The sequence below is a fragment of the Anolis carolinensis genome, chromosome 4, assembly GCF_035594765.1.
Source record: "Anolis carolinensis isolate JA03-04 chromosome 4, rAnoCar3.1.pri, whole genome shotgun sequence".
NCBI classification, from domain to species: Eukaryota; Metazoa; Chordata; class Lepidosauria; order Squamata; family Dactyloidae; genus Anolis; species Anolis carolinensis.
The window spans coordinates 216,226,978-216,249,553 of NC_085844.1; the positions used below are offsets into that span (position 1 = coordinate 216,226,978).

Sequence of the window (22,576 nt, forward strand, 5' to 3'; positions counted from 1 at the left end):
TGTAAGAAGGATTGGCATGCTGAAGAATTTACTCGGTGACAGTACCATGAGAAAATTATGTACCCTGTGTGTTTTTCAATACACATATTAATAGTCATTCTTTTTATTTAATGTGTATGTCTTTGTGGTCTAATGACTTATACTGATCCCATGGATTTCTTAACAGTTTACTTAGTCAAGGTTTATTTAGCAGTGTTTCTTGGTAATTCTTTCCTCTGAAATATAGCCTACAGCACTTGGTATGGGTCTTCCATCCTTAGCTTCCAAGATTAGATGTGAACTGGTGTCTTTTAAGGTATAATAAATGCTAAAGAGTTTGGTGGTTATGTGAAAGAGAGAGCAGTGAAAGTGATTATCCACAGTTTTGACAATTTAAGCAAGCTGCTGTTCTCTCGACTTCTTTTCTGAGGGTTGTTGTATGTTTTCCAGGCTGTATGGCCATGTTCCAGAAATGTTCTCTCCTGACGTTTCACCCACATCTATGGCAGGCATCCTCAGAGGTTGTGAGGATGCCTGCCATAGATGTGGGTGAAACGCCAGGAGAGAATACTTCTGGAATACTTCTGGAACATGGCCATACAGCCTGGAAAATATACAACAATCCTGTGATCCTGGCCATGAAAGCCTTCGACAACACATTGAACTTCTTTTCTACCTTTATCATTAAAATGGGATTCCTACTGTCCTGTGTTGATTGATGGTTGTAAGTGGTAATAAATCTGAAAATAATGTATGTGATTCTGGCAAAGCATTACATAAGGACTGTGTTATTATAAATTAGACATATATTGCTGTCAGCTCAGCAAAGCTTTGGCCCATTCCCTAATCTCTTGCCTAGATGAATTGTCTTTCTCATGTTCCCTTCCCTCACTTTGGTACCTTTGGATTTGTTCAGCATTCACCTGCCAAAAACTTCCCCTTTTTCATTGCTTTCAATCATGTGATCTCATGTCCCTGTGTCACGCCAATTTTGTGTCCTCTGGCCACCACACATTTTGATGCTTCAAATGTTAGCTCTGTTTCTGGGTATATTTGACCTGCTAATTAACACTTAACAATTAGCAGGACGAATTATTATTATGTATGCTGGAACTCAATTGACAAACCTAGTCTTTTAGACTTGAACATGCCTATCTGTATTTTATAAGTGTTTTTATGAATGTCTGATTTAATTTAATAACTTTTTAATTGATTCACAATGTATTGTACACTTTTATATATGTGTTTTATTGTAAGCCGCTCTGAGTCCCCTATTGGGTGAGAAGGGCGGGATATAAATATCGTAATAAAATAAATAAATAAATAAAATAATTCTAAAAATGGCACCAGCTTTCCCTATCAGCTGTAGTTTTTGAGATGTCACCTACCAATCACCATCTGCTCACCCAGAAAAAAAAAATCATGATAACCATATGTAAGAAACAAAAATTGATGTAGTCTATTCAATGCATTTTTCTGAATCCATGCCTCAAATGACCCCAGGAACAGGCCTTAAAACCAAGACACCAAAATAGATTTGTCTATCTATCTATGTATCTATCTATCTGTCTGGTTGGACAGTGTTATTATTACATGCTTCAGTCCACCACAGATGTCCCCAACTAGGCAAAGACATGACTTGAAAGTAGAATATTAGAAGAGACGCTGTCATAGGAAGAAACTCTTACATCATCTAGAAGTGCTCTATGCAGGCTGTTAAAAACTTCCACATATCTGCAGAATGTGCTCGCCATCTCCTTTCTACCATTTTTATTAGCCACCTGCCCACATATAAATGTGCGAGTCAGCTGCAATATATTGCCAGCCTGCAGGGTTGGGGTTCAGGCAATACCAACTGTCCTTCAGTTTTCAAAGGCTTTGCCAAGATAACCATGCAAAGGAAAATTTACAAGCTTTTGTAAGACTGCAAGTTTTCCCAAGGCAATTATGAGCATAAAAGTGGCTCTTTCTGTGAGCCAGAATTCCAGCAAATCTAGAGCATTATTCCTAAGAAGCATGCTGATACACCCTGCCTGAGTTATCTTGGCTGGCCTTTCCCACTGCCAGGAAAAAATAGAGCAATCCATTGTTAAGCAAGAGGCAAAAGCCTAAGCAAAAGGATCCAAGCCAGGATTATTGGTTTGTCACTCCCTTAAGAAGGCAGAATCTGGACTCAGGTTTTATAACTGGTTTTTGATTTATTTTAGAGAATGACAGGTTGAGAACTTAACTGGGTTGTACATTTTTGATTTTTAGTTACTTGATCGGAGTTTGCAGTCCTGCAGCTCTCCAGATATAGTTTGATTACAAGTCCCACAACTTTACCTAGCATACCAGAAAGTGAGGAATGCTAGGAGCTGTAGACCAACATCATTGGGAGGACCACACAATCCCTACTTCTCTGTTAAGTGCTTCCACTTAAAGAATGATGAGAGTACCTCGTACTTTTTAATAGTTGTGTGATGAAGGGGAGTTTCAGCAGATGTAACTTGGAAGGTACTCAGACTCTGTCTTCTTTTCCTGTGATGACTCTAATTAGACTATGGCACGGTAGATGCTAAATCAGAAATTTTAGTCATCCTTCCCGTAATAAGGGTTGAGGTTGAAACACTCAGATTTGGGGTTGACCGCTCTCTTTGCAGAGAGAAGCAAGCAGAAGCTGAAGTTATAATTTCTAAATTAAACATATAATAATTGCAATAACATGATGATAGTAATAGAAGACAAGCCATCATAATTTTCAGGCTGTGAATATGAATAAATTTTAATGATGGATAGAGGGCTATGCTTCAGTCAAATCCATGTAAGAGCTCTTCATTTCCCTTTACACCAGGAAAATGCCATATATTCATTTTCCCTCCTTTATTAAATACTTGCTAAATGGATTTTGAATGGTAAAATACTCTGCTGTACCAACCTTTTATGCTTATTTTTACTGCTGAATTGAACATAAAATGAAACAGCTGTGTGTGGGAGAGGCATGTATTTATTTTTGAATTGACTAGTATCTGGCCCATGCTTCTGGGGTTCAGTTCTGCAAGCTGCTGAGAGCTCACAAGAAGTGTTAAATCTCTTCCCCTCCCACTACATCCTGGAGAAATAAAATACCAAGGGATAGATTTCCACCAGTATGCTGATATTCACTCCCCTTAAATATAAGGGGTCATTTATGTCCTTCCTTGAGTGCTTTCATAAGACATTCAGAGCACTCCAGGAAAACAGGATAAGACTATTCTGCTCAATGAGAAAATAGTTTCTTTGAAGGGACTTGCTTTCAAAATGCTTTTTTGCCTTTCCCAGAACTTTTGACACTGAGGATTAACAATTTAGGAATTAGAGAGTCTCAGAATACACCTAAAATGCCCCAGCTATGGGTTAGAAGCCACCACTTCATGACAAAATGTATACTATTCAATGGGTTTGGCATCATGTAAAATACAAGGAAGTGGCAACTACTCAATTCATATTTTCAGCACTGAATAAGCTGCTCCTCCCAGGATTAATTTCAATTGCTGCTAACATCTGCAACTGCCTTGCAAATGGCTCCAGCATGGCCCTAGGTTGGTATGGCAAAAGGGAAGAATAAGCTATTCTACACTTGCCTTTCTATTTAATTTTAATATCATGGGAGGGTGTGTTTTTTTAGGAGCCTATCCAGGTTTTTATCCAAGTATGTCTTACTGTAAATGTGATTTTAATATGTTTTGATTTGTTTTTATATTGTTGTGCTTTTTATACTGTCTGTATTCACCTGGGCCTGGGCCCATGTAAGCCGCCCCGAGTCCCTTCGGGGAGATGGAAGCAGGGTATCAAAATAAAGTTGTTGTTGTTATTATTATTATTATTATTATTATTATTATTATTATTATTATTATTACTACTACTACTATCATCATCATCATCATCATTATTATTCCACATAGTTTGTCCTTCATTATATTTCTTCTTCTTTGCTCCTATTAAGAGAGGCTGACAGTGAATTCAGGATCACTAAGACAGTTTGTTCCATGAAATAGGTCAACATATCAACCACACTCACTCATGTCAAGGGGAATAATGCCCAAAGCTAGCCAAGGTATTGTGCCATATATGGCGGGAAATGCCACAATCACTTCTTCCCATATGACATTGAAAATGCAACATCATTAATCGTTCTGAGTCCCCATTAAGGAGATAGGGCAAGATATAAATACAGTTTATTATTTACACTTATTATTTATCAGTAAATTTGTGTCCTGCCATATTATAACACTTCTCCACATGATTGTCTGAGGTGGCAACATCAACCTGCCAAAAGTGCTGGCTTTCTTGGGGTTGAAATGGCAGAATTGATGGGGATGAGCTGATAGCAACATATGATAGGAATGAATAGCAGTAGTCCCCATAAAATGTTTCTTGAGGCCCCAGATGGCTGTAGTCTCTTGTTTCCTATAAGTATCCGGCTGGCAAGTCCAGTTTTGTCCTATAATCCACTTATTTACACTTTCTTGAATCATCAATACGTGTGTCACTTTTATTTATATGGAACCGAAGCTTTAAAGACTGCTTTACAATATATCTAATTCTTCCATTCAGATCACTCAAGGCCCTACTCACTTTAGTTCAATTATGTGATGGTAGCGGACCATGCCCCCCCTTTATATTTAGGATATTTTCCATAGTTTCCCTGTTGTTTTAGTCCTTTTGTAGTTTGTTTTGTTTTTGAATATTTCAAGGTTGACAACGCTTTTTTAATAGCATTGTTTCCAAACAATCCAAGGGTGAGTTATTCTTTTGACAGTACATTATTTGCAGATTTGTCTGAAATAAATCATGGCACATCAACTACACAAAGATAGTTGCAGAACCAAACAGGTGATGAATTGCTCTGAAGGGTGTTGAGTTAGTTCTGGGATGCACTTCTCTACAGTTGAGTACACAAGTCTGGCTAGTGACTGACAATGGCTGGAAGGGGATATTCTATAGTAGCCTTAACCCCAATTTGATGGTTACAGTTCTCACAATCTTCTACTTACTAGAAGTTACCAGACCAAGCTACCAAAATCTAGGTGTATGGTCAATGTCTAGACTGTTTGGAATAATGGGATTTTAGATCAACGTATTATGAGGGTGCTGGGATGTATCCCAGAATCTTATACAATATTCAGAGGTTCTTCAGTAAATAAGGGAATATGGAACAAATTTTGTGAGAATAGAACTGCTTTGAAAAGGTTTTGGTAACTAACACATGCTTACACATATACATGTACCTTGTCAACTGAGGATGTCAGTGGATACAGAACCATCAAGTAATGGATAGGCTTGAGTCGCATGACCTCAAATGGGGGAAACAATGTTAATTATAAAACAAAAGAGAGAAATTCCCTCCTTTTTTCTGGTTCCCAACATGGGGGAAGAAATTAGCTTGAGGAAAACTGAAAACAGATGGTGAACAGCTGAAGTAGATAAGTGTGTTGTTCAAAATAAGCACTTACTCAGGCTGGAGAAGTGACAAGCCATATTTACATTATCTCATCCAATTACAGTGAAACTACTTTTAGCTATAGTAAAATGATTATCATGCAGGATACTTGGGAAACACAAGTATCCTTCCATTTTGGTGAAAGGAGAACTTGATAAAAAAAGACTGGCCTGTTCTTTGCTTCAGAGTCAGCAGTCCCTCCCTGTTAGTTTTAAGGCCCCCTAAAGTAATCTTATCTTGAATGTATTGATTGATTTGCCACTGGTGTGTGGCCTAAAGTTATCCTTCAAAGAAGGTTTCTAGTCTGAAATTGTCTTCCTTTAAAAAAAAAACAACCCTTAATACTTTATTATTGGTAAAGATTTAATGGGGTAATGGCTGTAAGTCAGCCCTTACAAATTCTGCATCCATGGGTTTGTGGTCTTGATAGATACAGCATGGGTTAACCAAACCAGAGGCGAGTAACTGTAATCCTTGATCTGATAGTCCTTAATATGATGGCTGTGATGGCTTAAAGTTGACAAGAATTGTAGTCCAGTAACTTTTGGAAAGCCACAGTTTTCTCGAATCTGAAATGATTCAGTTGTTTACAATACTAAGGAAACTAAACACCTTATATCCTGCCTTCCATAGAAGAAAATGACATTGGCTTGGCAAAGTTAAAATATCCAATAAGGGCATGTGGGAGGGCTTGCCTGAAAAGATGATGACTAGGAAGCGATCCAAAAATGAAAACATGAAGAAACAAAGTAATGGAGATGTGTGAAAAGGAGAAAGTAGTGCTGATGCAAAGTTATGCATAGCACAGGAGCCATGAAGCTAAGCAGTATTGTCAGGAAAAAAAAAGGCCAGACAAATAAATGAGCCATAGGGACATTGGTTCTATAGAGCAGGGCTTCCTAAACTTTTCCACTTTGGATCCTCTTTGACTTGAGAATTTTTACTTGATCCCGTATATATATGTATATAAAACAGGTATACAATCAAACATTTATTGATAACAAATCAATCTTCGCAAGGCTTGGCTAAACAGGTTGATTTTCCTTTTTATGAAGTACAGCTTAAACATTTTCTGCAGAGTCCAATTGGATTACAGATTCATATAAATGTCTAAAACAGCCATTTGGTGACGTTCAGAATTTTTTGGGAGGACCTCAACACGAAGCTAAGGGGACTCAATTTTGGGTCAGGACCCACAGTTTTAAAAGCACTGTTGTAGAGTGTAGACCATGTGCAGTCTTCCCCCACCTCCCTAATATTTTGGGCTACAGAATTCTTAACCATTGACCATAGAGCTAATGGGAGTTGAACCCAAAGCACCAGGTTGGGGGAGTATGGCTTAGATCCTGCCAAGAAGTATGCCAGTTAGTGGTTTTTGCTATCATTGTAGAAGTGTAACCTCACGATCCTAAACAAAAAAATAGGGCTGAGAAGCAGTAGAAGGAAGTATGATAACAGATACTATCTTGGTTTACTAGCAAGCCTTCCCATCAGCTCATATAGGTTTGAAGAGAAGGCAAGGATTTTGGTTGTGTACATTGCAGGGATTAGAAGGTGCTGTTGCTTTTCTGCTCAAAATTACTACACTGTTAGAACATTCTTCAAGTAAACACCCATCATGCACAGAAATGTTGGAAGAGAGAGGAAGAGAGAAAGAGTCTTGTCCCAGTTAAGTGAAGACTCAAGTAAGATAACAAATAATGGGACAAACATCTGCAGTGTCTTCACTCATCAAGACTTATATACAAATGAAACAAGGCTGACTTTCTCTGATTCTCTGCAGTGAGCTTGGAGGAAGGATGGAATATTCTGTCACTTGCAGGGCAGCATGTGGAAGAGAATAACAGGCTGGAGAAAATTCAGCTGTTTCTTCAAACTAAGCAAAGTCTGCAGATGTTGCTTAGACTCTTCTTTGCCAGAAGCTCAGGGTGCGTTCTCCTGTTGAACTGGGTGGTGGTGATTCAGATAGTGATTTCAGTTGGCCAGCCAGTTCTCATCTTTTTATTACTTTGGGGTTTTTCTAATAAATAAATAAATAAATAAGCCATAAATACATCAGCCCAGTTTTTGTGTACTGAAATTTATGATAAGAAAAAGAGCATACGGCTGGTGGGAACGAGGGACAGGACCTTCTCAGTGGTGGCTCCTCGGCTGTGGAATGCCCTCCCCAGTAACATCCGGCAGGCCCCAACTCTTTTGGTCTTCAGGAAGAACATTAAGACATGGCTTTGTGCACAAACATTTAATGAGTAAGTACTATATTGACATGGTTTGAACTAACGTATATGTGTAAGGTTTGTTTGTTTTTTGGAAGAATGGAAGTAATTAATTATATGTTTTTAAGCTTGAATAATGTATTTTATGGATTATTGTCAATGGTTTTAAATATGTTGTTTTTTACTGATTTTGTGTGGCATTGAATTTTGCTGGTTGTTGTAAGCCGCCCTGAGTCTCCTCGGGTGAGAAGGGCGGGGTAGAAATGTTGCAAATAAATAAATAAAAAGAGCATATGGCTGCAGATTGAAGAATCAACACAATTTCTGCAGAATGAATCCAGAGGTTTTTAACTAATATGTTTCTGTCCATGCTTTCTAAAATCTGACATTCGAAGAGTTTGGAAAGATCTTGCTTGTTTGGTCAGCAATCCCCAGAATCCCTCAGTTGGCCTGGCCATTTGGGGGCACTTCAATATTTGGAAAAAGGATCTTATTATCCAGCTTACAAAAATGTGAATGCCCCTGTGGATTGTGAAAAGACTGAAATAAAACCTTATGAATAAGGTATCTTTTAAAAAGCACGCATTCATGTTCTGGGTTCTAGATCTTGTTGCCTGACTTCGAGCAGTACTATGCATTCTTAGTACTTTTGCTGAAGACATTGTAGGAGTGCATGTAACCAGTTTTTGAAGTCTGGCAGTTCTCTATGTCTCTGCTTAGTCTTCATCCAATACTATTCTGAAAGTGATGACCACATTCATAAATATTTCTTAGATTTATTAAACCGTTAACATTGGATCAACGTGTACTAGCCAGTGCTTAAGACATGATCTCAGATTTGATAATATTTCAAAGAGACAGAGGTTAGTGGCATACCTCGGCAAAATGCTAAAACTCCCTGCCGGTTATAAAGACTTTAAAGTCTTTTATGTGAGAAGTCATGTTAAAATGACATTCAGAGGCTGTGTTGAGAAGGTCAAAGCAAAAATAGTTTGGGTAGGATGATGTTGGTGCAAATATTACAAAAATTGAGGAAGGATATTTGGTAAATCAGGTTGAATTCTTTGTCTCCCCAGTAGCTTTTGAGAGCTAACATTCTTATTGTGAAGTAGTCTGAGAACAGCACAGTCCCATGTATTTTTTCTTGCAAGTAAACCATGTTGAGTTCATTTGGACATATTCCCAGATAAATTCATGTAGGATTGTCATTAAAAATAAAAGTAAACAAAGGAGGTTCATTTGGGCTTTTCTTTGGATGGAATAAAGAGTTGGCCAGGGCAGCCACAAGTTCTGTGAGTTTATGCAGACTTGTATTTGGGGTTTGCCACCTTGTGTTCTTTGCTTGACCTTAGTACAGCTGTCAGATGGCTGCATAGTTTAGATATTTAGCATTACAACTATTTAAGTGCATGAAATGTCATTTCATGTTAGGGGGGTGCCTTCAGAACACATCCTATCTAGATTACAGCAGTAGAAAGTACTATAGTTATATTTGATGCACAAGATTTTTGGTAGGTAACAGTTGACATCTTTGTTTACACTGGATTGCATAGATATTGTGCATACACCCTACAAAGGTTAATAACTACACATCTTGTATTACTAAGTATAAAATATGCATTCAAATGAGAAATAACTGACGCCTTCGTGGTGAGACACCCCCCCCCCCATTTGATTCCTGGGAAATGCTATTATCAAATTTGTTAATGAATTCCAGATTCCAATTCTGATGCCTTCTATCCAGAATTTTGAAATCCTTCTGTTTAATGAGTAGCTTCAGATATTTTAAATAGAGGAGGAAAGGAAGAACAGAAGGCCGATCTCTTTTTTCCCCACAGAAGCTCTTTTGAATGTTACAGTGAGGTGTGTACTTTTCTTAGCTCTCTTTATATTCAAGTGTAAATGCTATTCAGAAGTGCACAAGATGCAGATGGACAGAAAGAAAGTGCCATTTAATAATCACAAGGTGGTACAGAGAACAGGAAACATAGCCTCCTTGTACTTCAATCCTACCTTCTCAGTCAACATTTGAAGCCGCCCTAAATATTACAGTACTGCCATAAGAATTGCAACTTTCTTGGCGATTGAAATCTTATTTGTCTCTTCTGTAAAGGTACCAGATCTCATCTGATCTTGGAAGCTAAGTAAGGTCATCCCTGGTTAGTACATGGTTGGGAGACCAGCAACAAATACCAGGTGCTGTAGGCTATATTTTAGAGAAAGGAACTGGCAAAACTTATCTTTTGAATGTTCATTGCCTAAGAAAGCCATATGATATAGGGTCACAATAAATTGACAGGCTACATGAAGGCACATATGAACACACAATTCATCACCAATGTGTCACCCAGAAAATAATTCTGAGTAATGAGAAGCCTGTTTGATGGCTTTACACTAAAGGCAGCCTAAAAGAAACTTTAAAATAAAATAAACTTCCTAAAGAAATTTAAGAAATGTAGTGGCTTTGCAGGCAAGTCAGGTGCATTTGACCATTCTGTAGAGTTGTTTACATTGTATTAAAATTGAGTGTATTGCAAATGCACAACATAGTAAATGCACATCTCAAAAACTTTGGAAATTCTTTCATGATGCATTGGATATTTTAGGCTCTGTAAGTAAGGTCAGTCTTGCCTTAAAGAGTTTAAAGATGAAAAAAACCACTTTCTAAGTCACTAAACACATGCAAAAAGGAATGATAAATGTTTCTTTCCAGTATTCATTTCTGCAAATCCATAGTTTTTGCTAGACTTTTTTCTTCTAAAATGAAGCACAAAGGTCAGACATTGAAACATATTAATGCTAGAAATAATGTTTGTTCTTGATTGCTAGGGTTTACTTTTTTCTAAAATCTGGTTTCTGCAAACTGTCTAATGTACCAGGGATTGAACAAGTTAAAAAAACACAATGCTCCTGTCATTTTACAGACAATAACCCTCTTGGTGTTGTAGTGAAATGCCACCACCCTTTCACCATAATTGTCTAACTAACAAGTTTCTCTGTTTTTATGTTTTGTGTCTGTTATATGACACAACTTTGATGAGATGCTGTTTTCACCAATACAGACACTGGAGAGAATGCCAAACAAGTTTTTGCTTGCTTTGCTATTCCTTCTGGATTTTTTAATGAAAAAGTGAGCCAGCTCAAGGCACGGTCTGAGACTAAATAAAATCGTGCTTTGAATTTCCACAGGAATTTCTAGGTAAACGGCCACTGAGCACAGACCTTTGTGCAGAAGTCTTCCTGTGCTACTTCGGTGTCTTGCATATTTTTACACCCTGACTTTTTTTGGGGTGCTCCTCATCACCACCACCTTTAAGTGAACAGATTGCCAACAGAAGTTGCAAAATGGTGTTTGTTTGGTCATGGTAATTCAGTGAAAACCTGGAGTTTTCTTTTATTTGACTGGGGGCCTCAACAGTTCTTTAGAGCTCTTTACATGCATAACACTCAATGCACTCAGAAGAAATGTAGACAGCTTATTCAAAGGAAAGTGCTTTAACTGTTTTGCTCATTCGCATGTTTGTGGTTTTGACTTTTGCAGATTTTATAAAAATATTATTTCTACGACTCTCTTGGACCTCTCAGTGCAATTCTTTGGTCATCTTTATTCACTTTCTCACTTTATTTTCCACTTTCCTGCATCCCTTAATCCCAATGAATGTGAAGGGCTAACTGAGTTGATGATGCCCAGGTGTTCTTGGGTCCCTGTCCAAAGCTTGGAAATGTTACATTTTGCATTTTTGAAGTTCCGGAAGTTGCAATTTGTAAAAGTCACTTTTTGCGTTCTGTTCAAATCTCTTTCTTCTGAAGCTGGGTTGATAGGATCAAAAAATAGGGCCAACTCCTTGTTCTTGGACCATTTCTTTTGAACCTTTAGAAACAGAATAGTAAAAGATGTTCTCTTCTTGTGCGGCTAAATCTTTAGGGATTGGTGTGATCAGTATTGGTTCCAGCTACTGACTGTTTTGTTCCAGAGTTCATGATGATTTCCATCTCATTTTTATTGATATTTTAGGAATACTGTTTTTATGTTGAAAATTCAATTGTTTCAGCCTTACATGAGCTGAAGGATTGAAGTGGTGCCACATATAGTTCAGGTGTTCCTTCCAATTCAAGACCTTGAGCTCCCATTGTTACAGAAATATTCTTTAAAGAGATATGATTTGTAATTGATTTCTAAATAAAGTATACTTATATTATATCAAATGTGATAGTTTACCAATTTATCTTAATTTCCTAAAGAAATTCATTGAGTCTCAATTTGGAAAAGGTTCTAATATGGCAGAGGAAATGAAATGCTTTTCAAGATCCACGAATTGTACTTCAATTGTTAGAATGCCATATTCAATTTATATTTAGGGGAGGGAGCTGCAGTGATGTTAAAAGAATTTAAATTGAACAGCACAAAAGTCCAATGAAATCCTTCATAGTTTCTACCCCTAAAATGTTGTGGCCAGGGAATCCCATATCTTGGAAGCTAAAAATGCCTGTGTTCTGAAATGACTCTCAATTTTTCTTAAATTCTTTCTGCTAATTGTTGTTATGTTAAAATGACATTGATGGAGCAATGTTATCCTGCTCTGCCTCTGTATCTAGTAATTTCAGGAATACAACCAGCCCTACATACTTGTGGGTTTGACTTTTGCAATTTCATTCATTCACCAATTTTATTAATAGGATCTCTGCTGGATGTTGACTGTAGTTGTGCTGGAGGACCTAGCGATTCCCAGAGACAACACCTGCTTGGAAACTGAAGATCCTCTAGCACAATTATGTGGTTTTTTGTGGTTTTCCCCCTTCTCAGTGGTGAGTGTTCTGCACCCCTAGCCCCAGAAAATGTGGAGGACTGACTACCTCTTCTTTTTAACATGAAAATTCTGGTTACTCTATGCATAAATTTCTGTAACCCATCTTCATTTTAAAAAGCCACTTCAGCTGTCAGCACTATCTCACAGTAGTAAATCCTGAAAGTTAATTATGCATTTTGTAAGTTAATTATGACACATTGGAGTTACATGATAACTCTACTGATGGTACGCATTGAATGGAATGCAGATTTGAACATCAGCCATCACAAAGCAGCAGCAAAACTCCAGTGTGCCAAGTTGGGGGTTGGGGGAGAGCTCTTTTCTGTATGCTTATTGAGTAAGTAACGGCTTCTTTGTGTATACTAATAGAGGCTGCAATTTCCAGTGCTAGAAAAATGTAATCAAGTCTCCCTTTGTACCCAATTTGTTTTCATAGTCTGTCATTGTTCTCATAGTTACCCTGCACATTCTTGTAGAGATGGTATTTTGGTTTTCTGCGGAAATGTAGATGCTGCTTATTTTTGACTGGAGAGAGCATGTGGAGTTTTCCATCTACCTTCTGAGCAGGCTTTTCAGCATGCCTGTTGGTGAGCTGTGCTGAATTTTGCCAAGTGCTGAAGGTTGCTTGCAATGTGTCTGACTGCAAAGACCTCCTCTGGGCCTATTGGCGCCCATCGCTGAACAAGCAGGTGGTCTGAAGTGAGGGCTCCCTTTGGGGTTTCACACTCTGTGCACAACATGCAAAAGTGAAAGACAACTGTCAGTTCCTTCCATCCCTACTCGTCTCCCCTTTAACAAAAGGAGTACGGCTGTGGGGTGGAAGATGGAACACAGATGGATCTGTTGGAAACCTGTCAATATGTTTAGGAAGGAAATGCTAAGTATCAGTCCCAGATTGCTCATGAAATAATCAAATGAGACAAGCGCCCATTTATTTATTCAATAAATAGGCAGTCCCTGTGGTGTGTAAGTGCTACAGAGTGTATATTTTAGGCTGCAAACTTGCAAAAAGGTAACTTTCCAGCCCATTGTGTGGTTCTACTAAAATGGCCCCACATATGGAAGAAGCCAATAAACTGTAACTTCTTTTTCATTTTAGTAAAATATTTTGATAAAGAACCAAAGACCAGCTGTAATTTACACAGTTCTGTTTATGATATTCTTGCTTTTTATTTTTATTGTTAAAGATGAAATTACAAGTATTTTCTGTTCAGTTATTTCCTCTTGCAAACAAAATTTGGAAGGAAATTTATGTCATTGATCATTATACTGTTCCATCTTACTTATTTCTTTACACCCTCCCTGTAAGTTGGTGCCTCCTTCCTCGTCTTTCCCAAATTTTAAAAACTCAGCGCCTGAGATTCTTTAAAGTATTATAATACGTTCTTTGAGTTCTGTGAAACATGGCGTAATGGCTAAAACCATCGTATTTTCTTTTCTCTGTATTTTTGCTTTCTCTCGGCATTGTATTTGTTTTACTGACAGTCCTTATTGTATATGTGGCTTTCTAAAATGCTTACTTCTGCTTTTCCTTTTCAGTTGCTAGTGAGAAGAGGGTACCAGTAATGCCAGGATCCCCCGTGGAAGTCAAAATACAGTCAAGATCTTCTCCATCCAGCATGCCACCACTGCCACCTGTCAACCCTGGAGGACCTCGACCTGTCTCTTTTACCCCAGCAGCATGTAAGGCAGTGGCATCTTAGACTTGCTCTGAACAACCATTTTACTTTACTATTTCCTATCCATTGGGTCTCTTTGTTATGATTTTGAAAGAGTCACCATTCTCTCTTTCATTCTAATGCAGACAATATAGAAGGGAGTAATAGGTAAACTGGTAACATTATTGCCTGATGAATTTCCCCTTTATTTTAATCAACAGAAGTTAGGAAAAACTTGCTGATATTTAGATGTTTAAAAAGGAATCGCTCTATCAGCTATACAGAAGTTTTTATAGTGCCCCAGTATCCATGGGAGATACATCCCCAAATTTCATGTGGATATGCAAAACCACAGATGATGATGATGATGATAGCAATAACAACAGTAATTGTATTTTTTACTCACCTCTGCTTGTGGTTCGAGTCAGGTTTCAACAATGCTAAAACCACATAATCATCTAAAAACATTCTATAAAATACAAATATTAAAACATGTTTCTACAAATATTAGCAAAACCTATTGAAATGAAGGACCTGTGCCCCAAAAATCCCGGAGTCATGCTGGAGGACCTAGAAAATATCTATAGAGACAGACATGGATAAATGAAACTGCAGATACCAGTCCTACAGATACTGTATTTTCCAATAGTTTTTTCCCGCTCATTTTTTTTTAGGAATGGTGGGTGGTGATAGTTTTACGATGGCTTTAAGTAGTCAGATTTTAAACATCTTACATCTTCCTTTTTTTAACCTCTTCCTGGCCAATAGTACCCAATGGGATGAACCATTCTCCCCCGACACTGAATGGAGCACCGTCGCCACCTCAGAGATTCAGCAATGGGCCTGCCTCCTCATCTTCATCTTCTCTGACCAATCAGCAGCTCCCCGCTACCTGTGGGGCTCGACAGCTCAGCAAACTGAAGCGTTTCCTTACCACCCTCCAACAGTTTGGCAATGACATTTCACCAGAGATTGGGGAGAAAGTCCGGACCCTTGTTTTGGCATTAGTGGTGAGTGTTAATAGGTTGAAAGCAGCAAAGAACTGAGAAATAGAGGCTCTTGCCATTAATTGCTGGAACATCTCACAGTGTTAGGAATTTTTTCAGCTTAATGATATTATACAATAGCTTATTTACACTCTTCTGGAAGTCAGTTGTGAATCTTTTTTGGAGAAACTACTTGTCATGCACACCAGAAGAATGATGTTTTAATCATTTTCTCATGTTCAATTACATTCTGTGAAAAATTTCAGAACATCCCGGCTGAACTGTTTTTTTGTTTTGTTTTTTTTACTGCTATTAAATTCACCTTAAATTTCTTCTGAAGAATCTTTTCACTAAAAGCACGCCTGTGTGGTGATTGGGAAAAACATTGAATTCTGGCTCACTTCTGATGAGTGCAGTCATATTCTAAAACTGGGTAGAAGCAGCTTTTGAAGCTAATGTATTTTTTAAAAAGCACTTTGTTTAATAAAAATATGACCTCCAGCTTCAGTGTGCATTTTGATGTATGCAACATATGTTTTAAATGAGCAATATTACAAATTTACAAATAGCATGTCAGTCTGTGAGCTTTCAGAAAAGAATGCATTATAAATCATGCCAGATCAAGCTTAACATCCTTTTTTGAAAGAGTTTTTAGTATGACAAGTGATGGGAAAGCTATATTCATATCTTGATTTTGAGTATTTTACAAAGTTATTTGTGATGTCTTTGTTGTCATACAGGTCAAAATGGACGAAATAGTAACAGCTAGGTGGATCCACAGTTGCTTGAACAGCCAGAATCAATTTAAAGTTGCTCTTTGTAAAAGTGGAGAAAGGTCTCAAGTGGTAGTTGTAGAGCTCTGTCCTAGAACTTGTGCTGGTCAGCATTTTAATAATTAAGTGGAGATTATATAGGGAATTCTTTTCACATTTTCAAAAACAGGAAGTTACAGACAAGGTAGGTTCTGTAGGTTAGTTCTTAAGTTAAATTTCCATGCGGAACAGGTACATTTTTAAGTGTAGCTCCAGCCAAAAGTATAAGTTTTTTTCGTTTTAGAAAGCACATGGAAGGCTTAACAGCATTGTGGCATTTGTTTTGCTGTCTGTGCTCCTATTCAGAATAGGATTGGTGGTAAAGTTTCAGTGGAGAAAGAATAATAATTCTTTCAGGAGTGAATTTCTCTTTCTAGGGGTAGATCTCTTACCTCCTGTTGTCTCACCCTAATTCTTAACTATAAGTTGTTTGTAAGTTGGGTGTTTATAACTCGGGACTGCCTGCTATGAAGCTTGACAGGAAAGCTAGTATCATGGCAGGAAGAAAGCAAGATCCTCACCTATATTTCCTGGTTGGAACACAGAGCTGAAGCCAACAAGGTGAACTTCAGCAGGTATAAATGTGGGTACAAGAAATCATGTGCACATTCAGTAGGAGAGATCTTGCTTGATAGTAGGGCATGTGAAAAGTATATAGGATAAATGATCGGAAGCTGCATTTGAACATGCAGCTGCTAAAACAATTAATCCCATCTCGAACTCTGCTTAGAGCAGTGGTTCCCAACCTTTTCTTGGCCAGGGACTACTTGATCAGGGACCACTTTCCAACATTAGTACCAAAAGAGTTACAAATCAGTTTTTGGTCAACTTTAGATCCGGTTTGGTTATTTGAGGTGCTGATTCAGAAAGTTGCATTGGATAGACCATATCAGCTCTAGTTTCTGATACATAACATATGCCACCCAGTTGTCGCCATCAGCTCACCCACAGAAAACCATATTCAATCATCTAAAGCTGATGTGATCTATCCAATGCAATTCTCTGAATCAGCACCCCAAACAACCCCAGGAACAGGCCTAAAATAAAAACACCAAGGCACCCCCGCTTCCAGGTGCCACATGGAATGGCTCCACTCAGGGTTAGGGAGGAGAAGAAAAAGCAGCAGTCAGGCAGCTTGTCTGTGGCTTTTGTGGGTAGTCAGCCTTTCCCCTCCTAACATCCCAGTTGCCTCGGTACTATGAAGGTTTTGCGAGACCAGTCGCTCTTGTTCCAACGGTGTAGTAACTGTGAGGCTGCGGACCATATTTTAGTTCTTGGGGACCACTGGTGGCCCACAGACCACAGGTTGGGAAGAACTAGCTTAGAGAAACATATTAGGAGAGGTCATAGTTCCATTCTATTTTGTGCTAGTCATTTGGGCTACTGTGTTCAATTCTGGATGCCAGTTTTCAGCAGTCTGACAAATTGAATCTATCTGGAGAAGGTTGTTTAATCTTCTACAGTCAAAAATGTCCCCATTCCTCACAAAATTTGCTTTCAAGATTCTCCAACATTTGGTTATTTTTTGTATCGCAATCTATTTAAATTGAAATATTCTGTTAGAGCTGGTATGATTTGTGAGCTTCAATGTGTTTTCAGATACATATGGAGTGGAACTGAATAGCTAACTGAATGCTACAAATGGTTAATTAGTTCTCCCTCAGTAAATGCAAAGCCAGCTTCTAAAACAAACATTGTGCAGGAAGGGAGAGCTAGTAAAATTAATTAAATCCCAATTAATCCCCTCTTTTTTTTTACAGAATTCTACAGTGACAATAGAGGAGTTCCACTGCAAACTTCAAGAGGCCACTAATTTTCCTCTTCGTCCATTTGTGATTCCATTCTTGAAGGTGATTAAATACTTTGTAACCACTACCCTTTTTGTAAACTTTACCAAAGGATGGTTATTTAATCCTACAATATTCAGAATATACAGCATCTGCACTTGTTCAGGCGGTTTTCATTTGAATTGCAAGTCAGGGCTACCATACTGTTAGATGGCTGCCTCGGGCAACATGTTTTTCCTGTTATCACTAGGCAGCATATAATTAATGAGCAATTTATGATATTTAGACTCCCAAGGAATTTGTGAAGGTACTTATAAGGTTTTATGCCTTAGGTGACAAAATACAACTTGATTGTTTTTTTACTATTGTATAAAAAACAGAAGTAGCAGTGTGATCAGAACAAAAGCAGATCTAGATAATACCACAGATGCCGCAAAAATGTTCTTTGGATTGCTTCAGCCATTTTATCAGCTTGCGGTTTCTATCTTGAGATTTAAGTCTAAGTACTGAGCTTATGGCCACGACACCCGACCTGATTCTTTAATTTTACTGCCTCTCATTCCAATTTTTTGCAACATCTGTTCTGATGAAGAGCTCTAAAGGACAAATGTTTGTCACTTCTGTGATGTTTCAGTGACCCTAATAAAAGCATAACCCTACTTTAACCATCACTACTGTTAATCTTGAATTGAGGGAGGGTGGATTCAGTACTTAGCCTCAGACAGCAAAATGTCTTGGACCAGGCTTGTTGTAAGTACAGGAGTTTACTGTCGGTCCTCCATATCCATGGATTCAGCCATACACATTTTGGAAATCTTAAAAAGTACATTCCAAAAGCCAAAGCTTTATTTTGCCATTTTACATGCCATTATATTTAATGGGACTTGAGTGGCTGCGAGTTATGGAATCTACAGGAGGGCCTGGAACCAAATCCCAGCAGATACCAAGGGCCCTTTTTGAAAGGGGATTAAAGATGTGTAAACTATCATATTTATTTCCTGAATTAAGGCACATATGGCTTGAATCAGTTAAATTGTAATATTTGATAATGTTGTTAGGCCAAGTTTATTCTAAGGTGGATTGTTTCACCAACAAAATAATTTGCAGATTTTGAAATTGCTTGACTTGACTAGCAGACACAGCAGATAATGCTTCACCGTATGTATTTTCATAGAGCTGTTTAAAGTTGATGAATGTTGTAGATTTGTGTAAATGCTTGAAAAATTCTCACTTTAATTTGAGATGCTACTATGCTGGTGGAATACTAGAGATAGCATCCCTTTGGAACTTTGGTACCAGTTCATGCCTACTGAATTTAAAGGCAGCATCATTCCCTTATTGCTTTAAGGAAGATTTAAACTTGGCTTTTGCAAAAATAAATGGCAAATATGATCATGAAAAATACCTAAGCATTCTTTAAACAACAATAACACAAGAATTGTCACACCTTTACTTGGGTTGCATTTTATCTGAACTGCAAGGCTGTGAGATTCTATTAGGAAGGGTCTGAATGTGGGAGGAAAGGTCTTCTACACCAATCAAGAATAGCTGCTGAAAAATTGTTTTTTTCCCTATCTTCCCAAATATAGCCCCCCTCCCAGCAGACTCTGTTCAGTGGATTATGTATTTGCTCTTTGCCTGCAGCATGTGTACAACAGGAGCAGCTTTCCTATTTTGATTACTTTGACAAAATGGCAAGGGCCAGCGAGAGGAGTTTCCTTCTGTTTCACAGATTGTTTGCCCTGGGGTGCCAACTGGACCGAAGGTTTTTCTGGTGTCTTTTCATTAGCCAGTCCCTTCCCTAAAAGGACAATGTTACTGTTTTAATGATCGATTGGCCCTTGAACTCAATCATTCCCACAATAGCCAAAGCCATACGGCAGAAACAGAAATCCAATAATAAGTTACTTTAAAGGGTAACACAACACTGTTAAGAACATTATTTCATGCCCCAGGCCCATTTAGGTGTCTGCTTTCTCCTTTTCTTTTGTTGATCCACTTGTCTCACTTATGTGGAACTACTGGATTATGTCTCTCTTCTGTGGATATTTTACCTGTAGAAGGAAGCAGGGAAAGGAAACCATACTAAATTGCAATATCTGGGATCTAACAGATATCCCTTGCTCTTTGTCTTATCCTAATGAAGAAGCTTAGCCCCTTATTAGTGTTCCACTAGGCATGTGTGGGTTTCAGACCTTCAAACCCACTGCAGTCATGCCTGGGAGTAGGGTGTTAGTGATGCTGATTACTAGTGATTCCACTACTTTTTTGTTTTGTTTACTCTTAAAGCTTTGATTCCTTGGTTTGTTTGTTTTTTGTTTGGGAGAAGGATCTTTGACTAGAGAAAAAAAATTGCAGTTGCATTTCTGCCATAGGACATTAAATGAAGGACAGTAATAGACCTTCTGAAGTTTCTGGATTTATATGGCAACTGATAACTTTCTTTTGCAGGCCAACCTTCCACTTCTGCAAAGGGAGCTGCTGCATTGTGCTCGGGCAGCCAAACAGACCCCTTCCCAGTACCTAGCCCAGCATGAACACATCCTGCTGAATACAAACACTGCCTCCCCGGCTGATTCTTCGGAGCTGCTGATGGAAGTGAACGGGAATGGAAAGAGGCATAGTCCAGACAGGTAGCAAAAGCCTTTTTTCCAAAGTGCATTGTCATTTATAAAATATGTCTGTGGGACTCCTTCTGCCAGTCTTCCCCATGTAATACTTCGACAGATGTGTTGAACTATAGTTCTCATCAGCTCTATCATGGCTTAGTTATGATAGGAGACATAGCCCAGCACAGCTGGAGTGCCCTAAGTCTTCTATGAGAAAATAGATCATGATCTGTCAAAAACTTGTGATCTATGAAAGCATTTGGGTTTTACTTTTGTGATACTTTCCCCTCATATTTTGACACACAGGGAACCCAATGTCTGTTCCCTTTTTTTCAGGACAGAGATACAATGGAGGGAGAAATTAGGATCATGTAAACAAAGGTGTTGCATGTGCATCAAGATCAATTTGAATTGGAAATAAGGATTTGATGGCAAAAGAAAGGTCAAATGACAGGTGTCATCTTGGTATATTGAGTGCATGCTTGTGTATGTATATTCATTTAAATTGTTTTGAGAGCCAGTGTGGAGTAGTAGTTTAAGTGTTGGACTAGAACTATAAGAGAAAAGGCCATGGAAACCCATGAGTGACCTTGGGCAAGTCTCTCTGCATCAGAGGAAGGCAATTGCAAACACTTTCTGAACAAGTCTGACTGTGAAGACCTTATGAGAGTTCATCTTTAGGTTGCAAATAATTTGTATCTATTGTAAATAATTTGAAGACACATGGCAGCAACTATTCTGTTTCTCATTTGTAACCAAGTCATAGAATTCTGTTTAATCCTAGAGTATAGATGCATCTGAGTTGAATTAACACAGATACATTCTCTGAATTCCTTAACAAATATTTAGCCCCCTACAGGAAGCTTAGAGCACAACCCTTTGTATCTCCGAGTAACTCTCATAGGAAATTTGGAGGGTTATTTTTGGGATGAGTTGAGGTACATCTGAAATAAAGAGCATACTAGAATAGGGGGCTATACTATAATGCTGTACAGCGTTGCATTGATTTACCCCAGGCCACTTCAGCTATTTAAGTAAAGTCAATGGAAGTTTTACATTTTGGTTAAGTATTTGTGTCTTCTCCCTAAAATTAATGGTTTTCACATTCCCTGTTTTTTAAAAAAATGGGATCAGTCCAGAGGATTCAGTAAAAGAAAGTGGTGATTGACAGAACATACTACACTTTGAGAATAGAATAATGAAAAGTTCATGATTTGGGACAGATGAGAGGATGTATTATTTGGCATAATACATAATTAAAATGCAGACATTGCTGCTCAAAGTACAGCTTCTGCTGCCTCTATGATACTAGTTTAAATGATTTTTCAAGGAGATTAGATAATACAATGGATTTTAGACCAGTGTCTTTAAACCATGATATGTAAAATCATATTGATTATCTATATCATTTGACCTTTCTTTTGCCATCAAATCCTTATTCCCTAATCAAATCAATTTTCATATCCTCTCTTGGTAGCATACAAAGTATAATAAAAGCAAATGCAAAAATTAGAATAATAAATCAATTAATAAATCAAATTTTAAAACTATGAAACAGGAAGCTGAACGGGTATTAGAAACAATGTGAAAATAGGCACAAACAAGGCTTTTTTTGGCTGCATTCCATATTTTGGATTTTTGGTGTACAGTGGAGAAGGACCTCATTTCATGATTTCTAGTTGGTGCATATCAGAAGAGGAGAATTTTACATATGGAGCAGAGCATTAAAGGCTAAAATTAGCAATTTGAAACTAGATTAAGAGAAGATGGTGAAGTATTGGTGTACTGTACTCCAGCCTGGTTTTGCAGTCACACTCTGTAGTAATTGTAGTTCCTTGGCTCTTTTCAAAAGCAGCCCCATCTACAACTGATTAAGGTAATTTAAACAGGAGGATACCATGACATGGAGCAGTACAATGATATTTTTGCCCACTGGATTCCCAGAAGTATCTGGCTGAACACTGTGGACCAAGCTAATCATGACACAAAACATATCTGGGTTTGTTTCTGTTTCTGACCTTAATAGCAGGATTGAAGAGGAGTTATTTTTCACTCATGCCACCACAACATTAGGGAGGAGAGTTTCATTTCTGGAAGATGTCATTGGTACTGCCCTACTTTGGTGCCAAGTTAAAACTTGTCTCGTCACCAAAGCTTTTGGAGCCCATTGACCGTACGTTGATTGGAATGTGCATTTCCCCAGTAGGTTATTCGTTGTTGTTATTACAGTAGAGTCTCACTTATCCAAGCTGCTGGATTA

The 22,576-nt window shown here is 38.1% G+C and overlaps 1 protein-coding gene across 10 annotated transcripts in view; it reads left to right on the forward strand.

The window, feature by feature from the left end:
• The window catches only part of cbfa2t2 (CBFA2/RUNX1 partner transcriptional co-repressor 2), a 104,907-nt gene that overhangs the window by 61,693 nt on the left and 20,638 nt on the right, over positions 1–22,576 (forward strand). For all 10 annotated transcript variants that reach the window (XM_062978795.1, XM_062978793.1, XM_062978796.1 and 7 more), the window contains exons 2-5: positions 14,004–14,147; positions 14,891–15,132; positions 17,681–17,770; positions 20,159–20,340. In XM_062978795.1, the coding sequence (XP_062834865.1) occupies positions 14,030–14,147; positions 14,891–15,132; positions 17,681–17,770; positions 20,159–20,340 (632 nt within the window). In that variant the 5' untranslated portion in view covers positions 14,004–14,029. The remainder of the gene's footprint in view (positions 1–14,003; positions 14,148–14,890; positions 15,133–17,680; positions 17,771–20,158; positions 20,341–22,576) is intronic.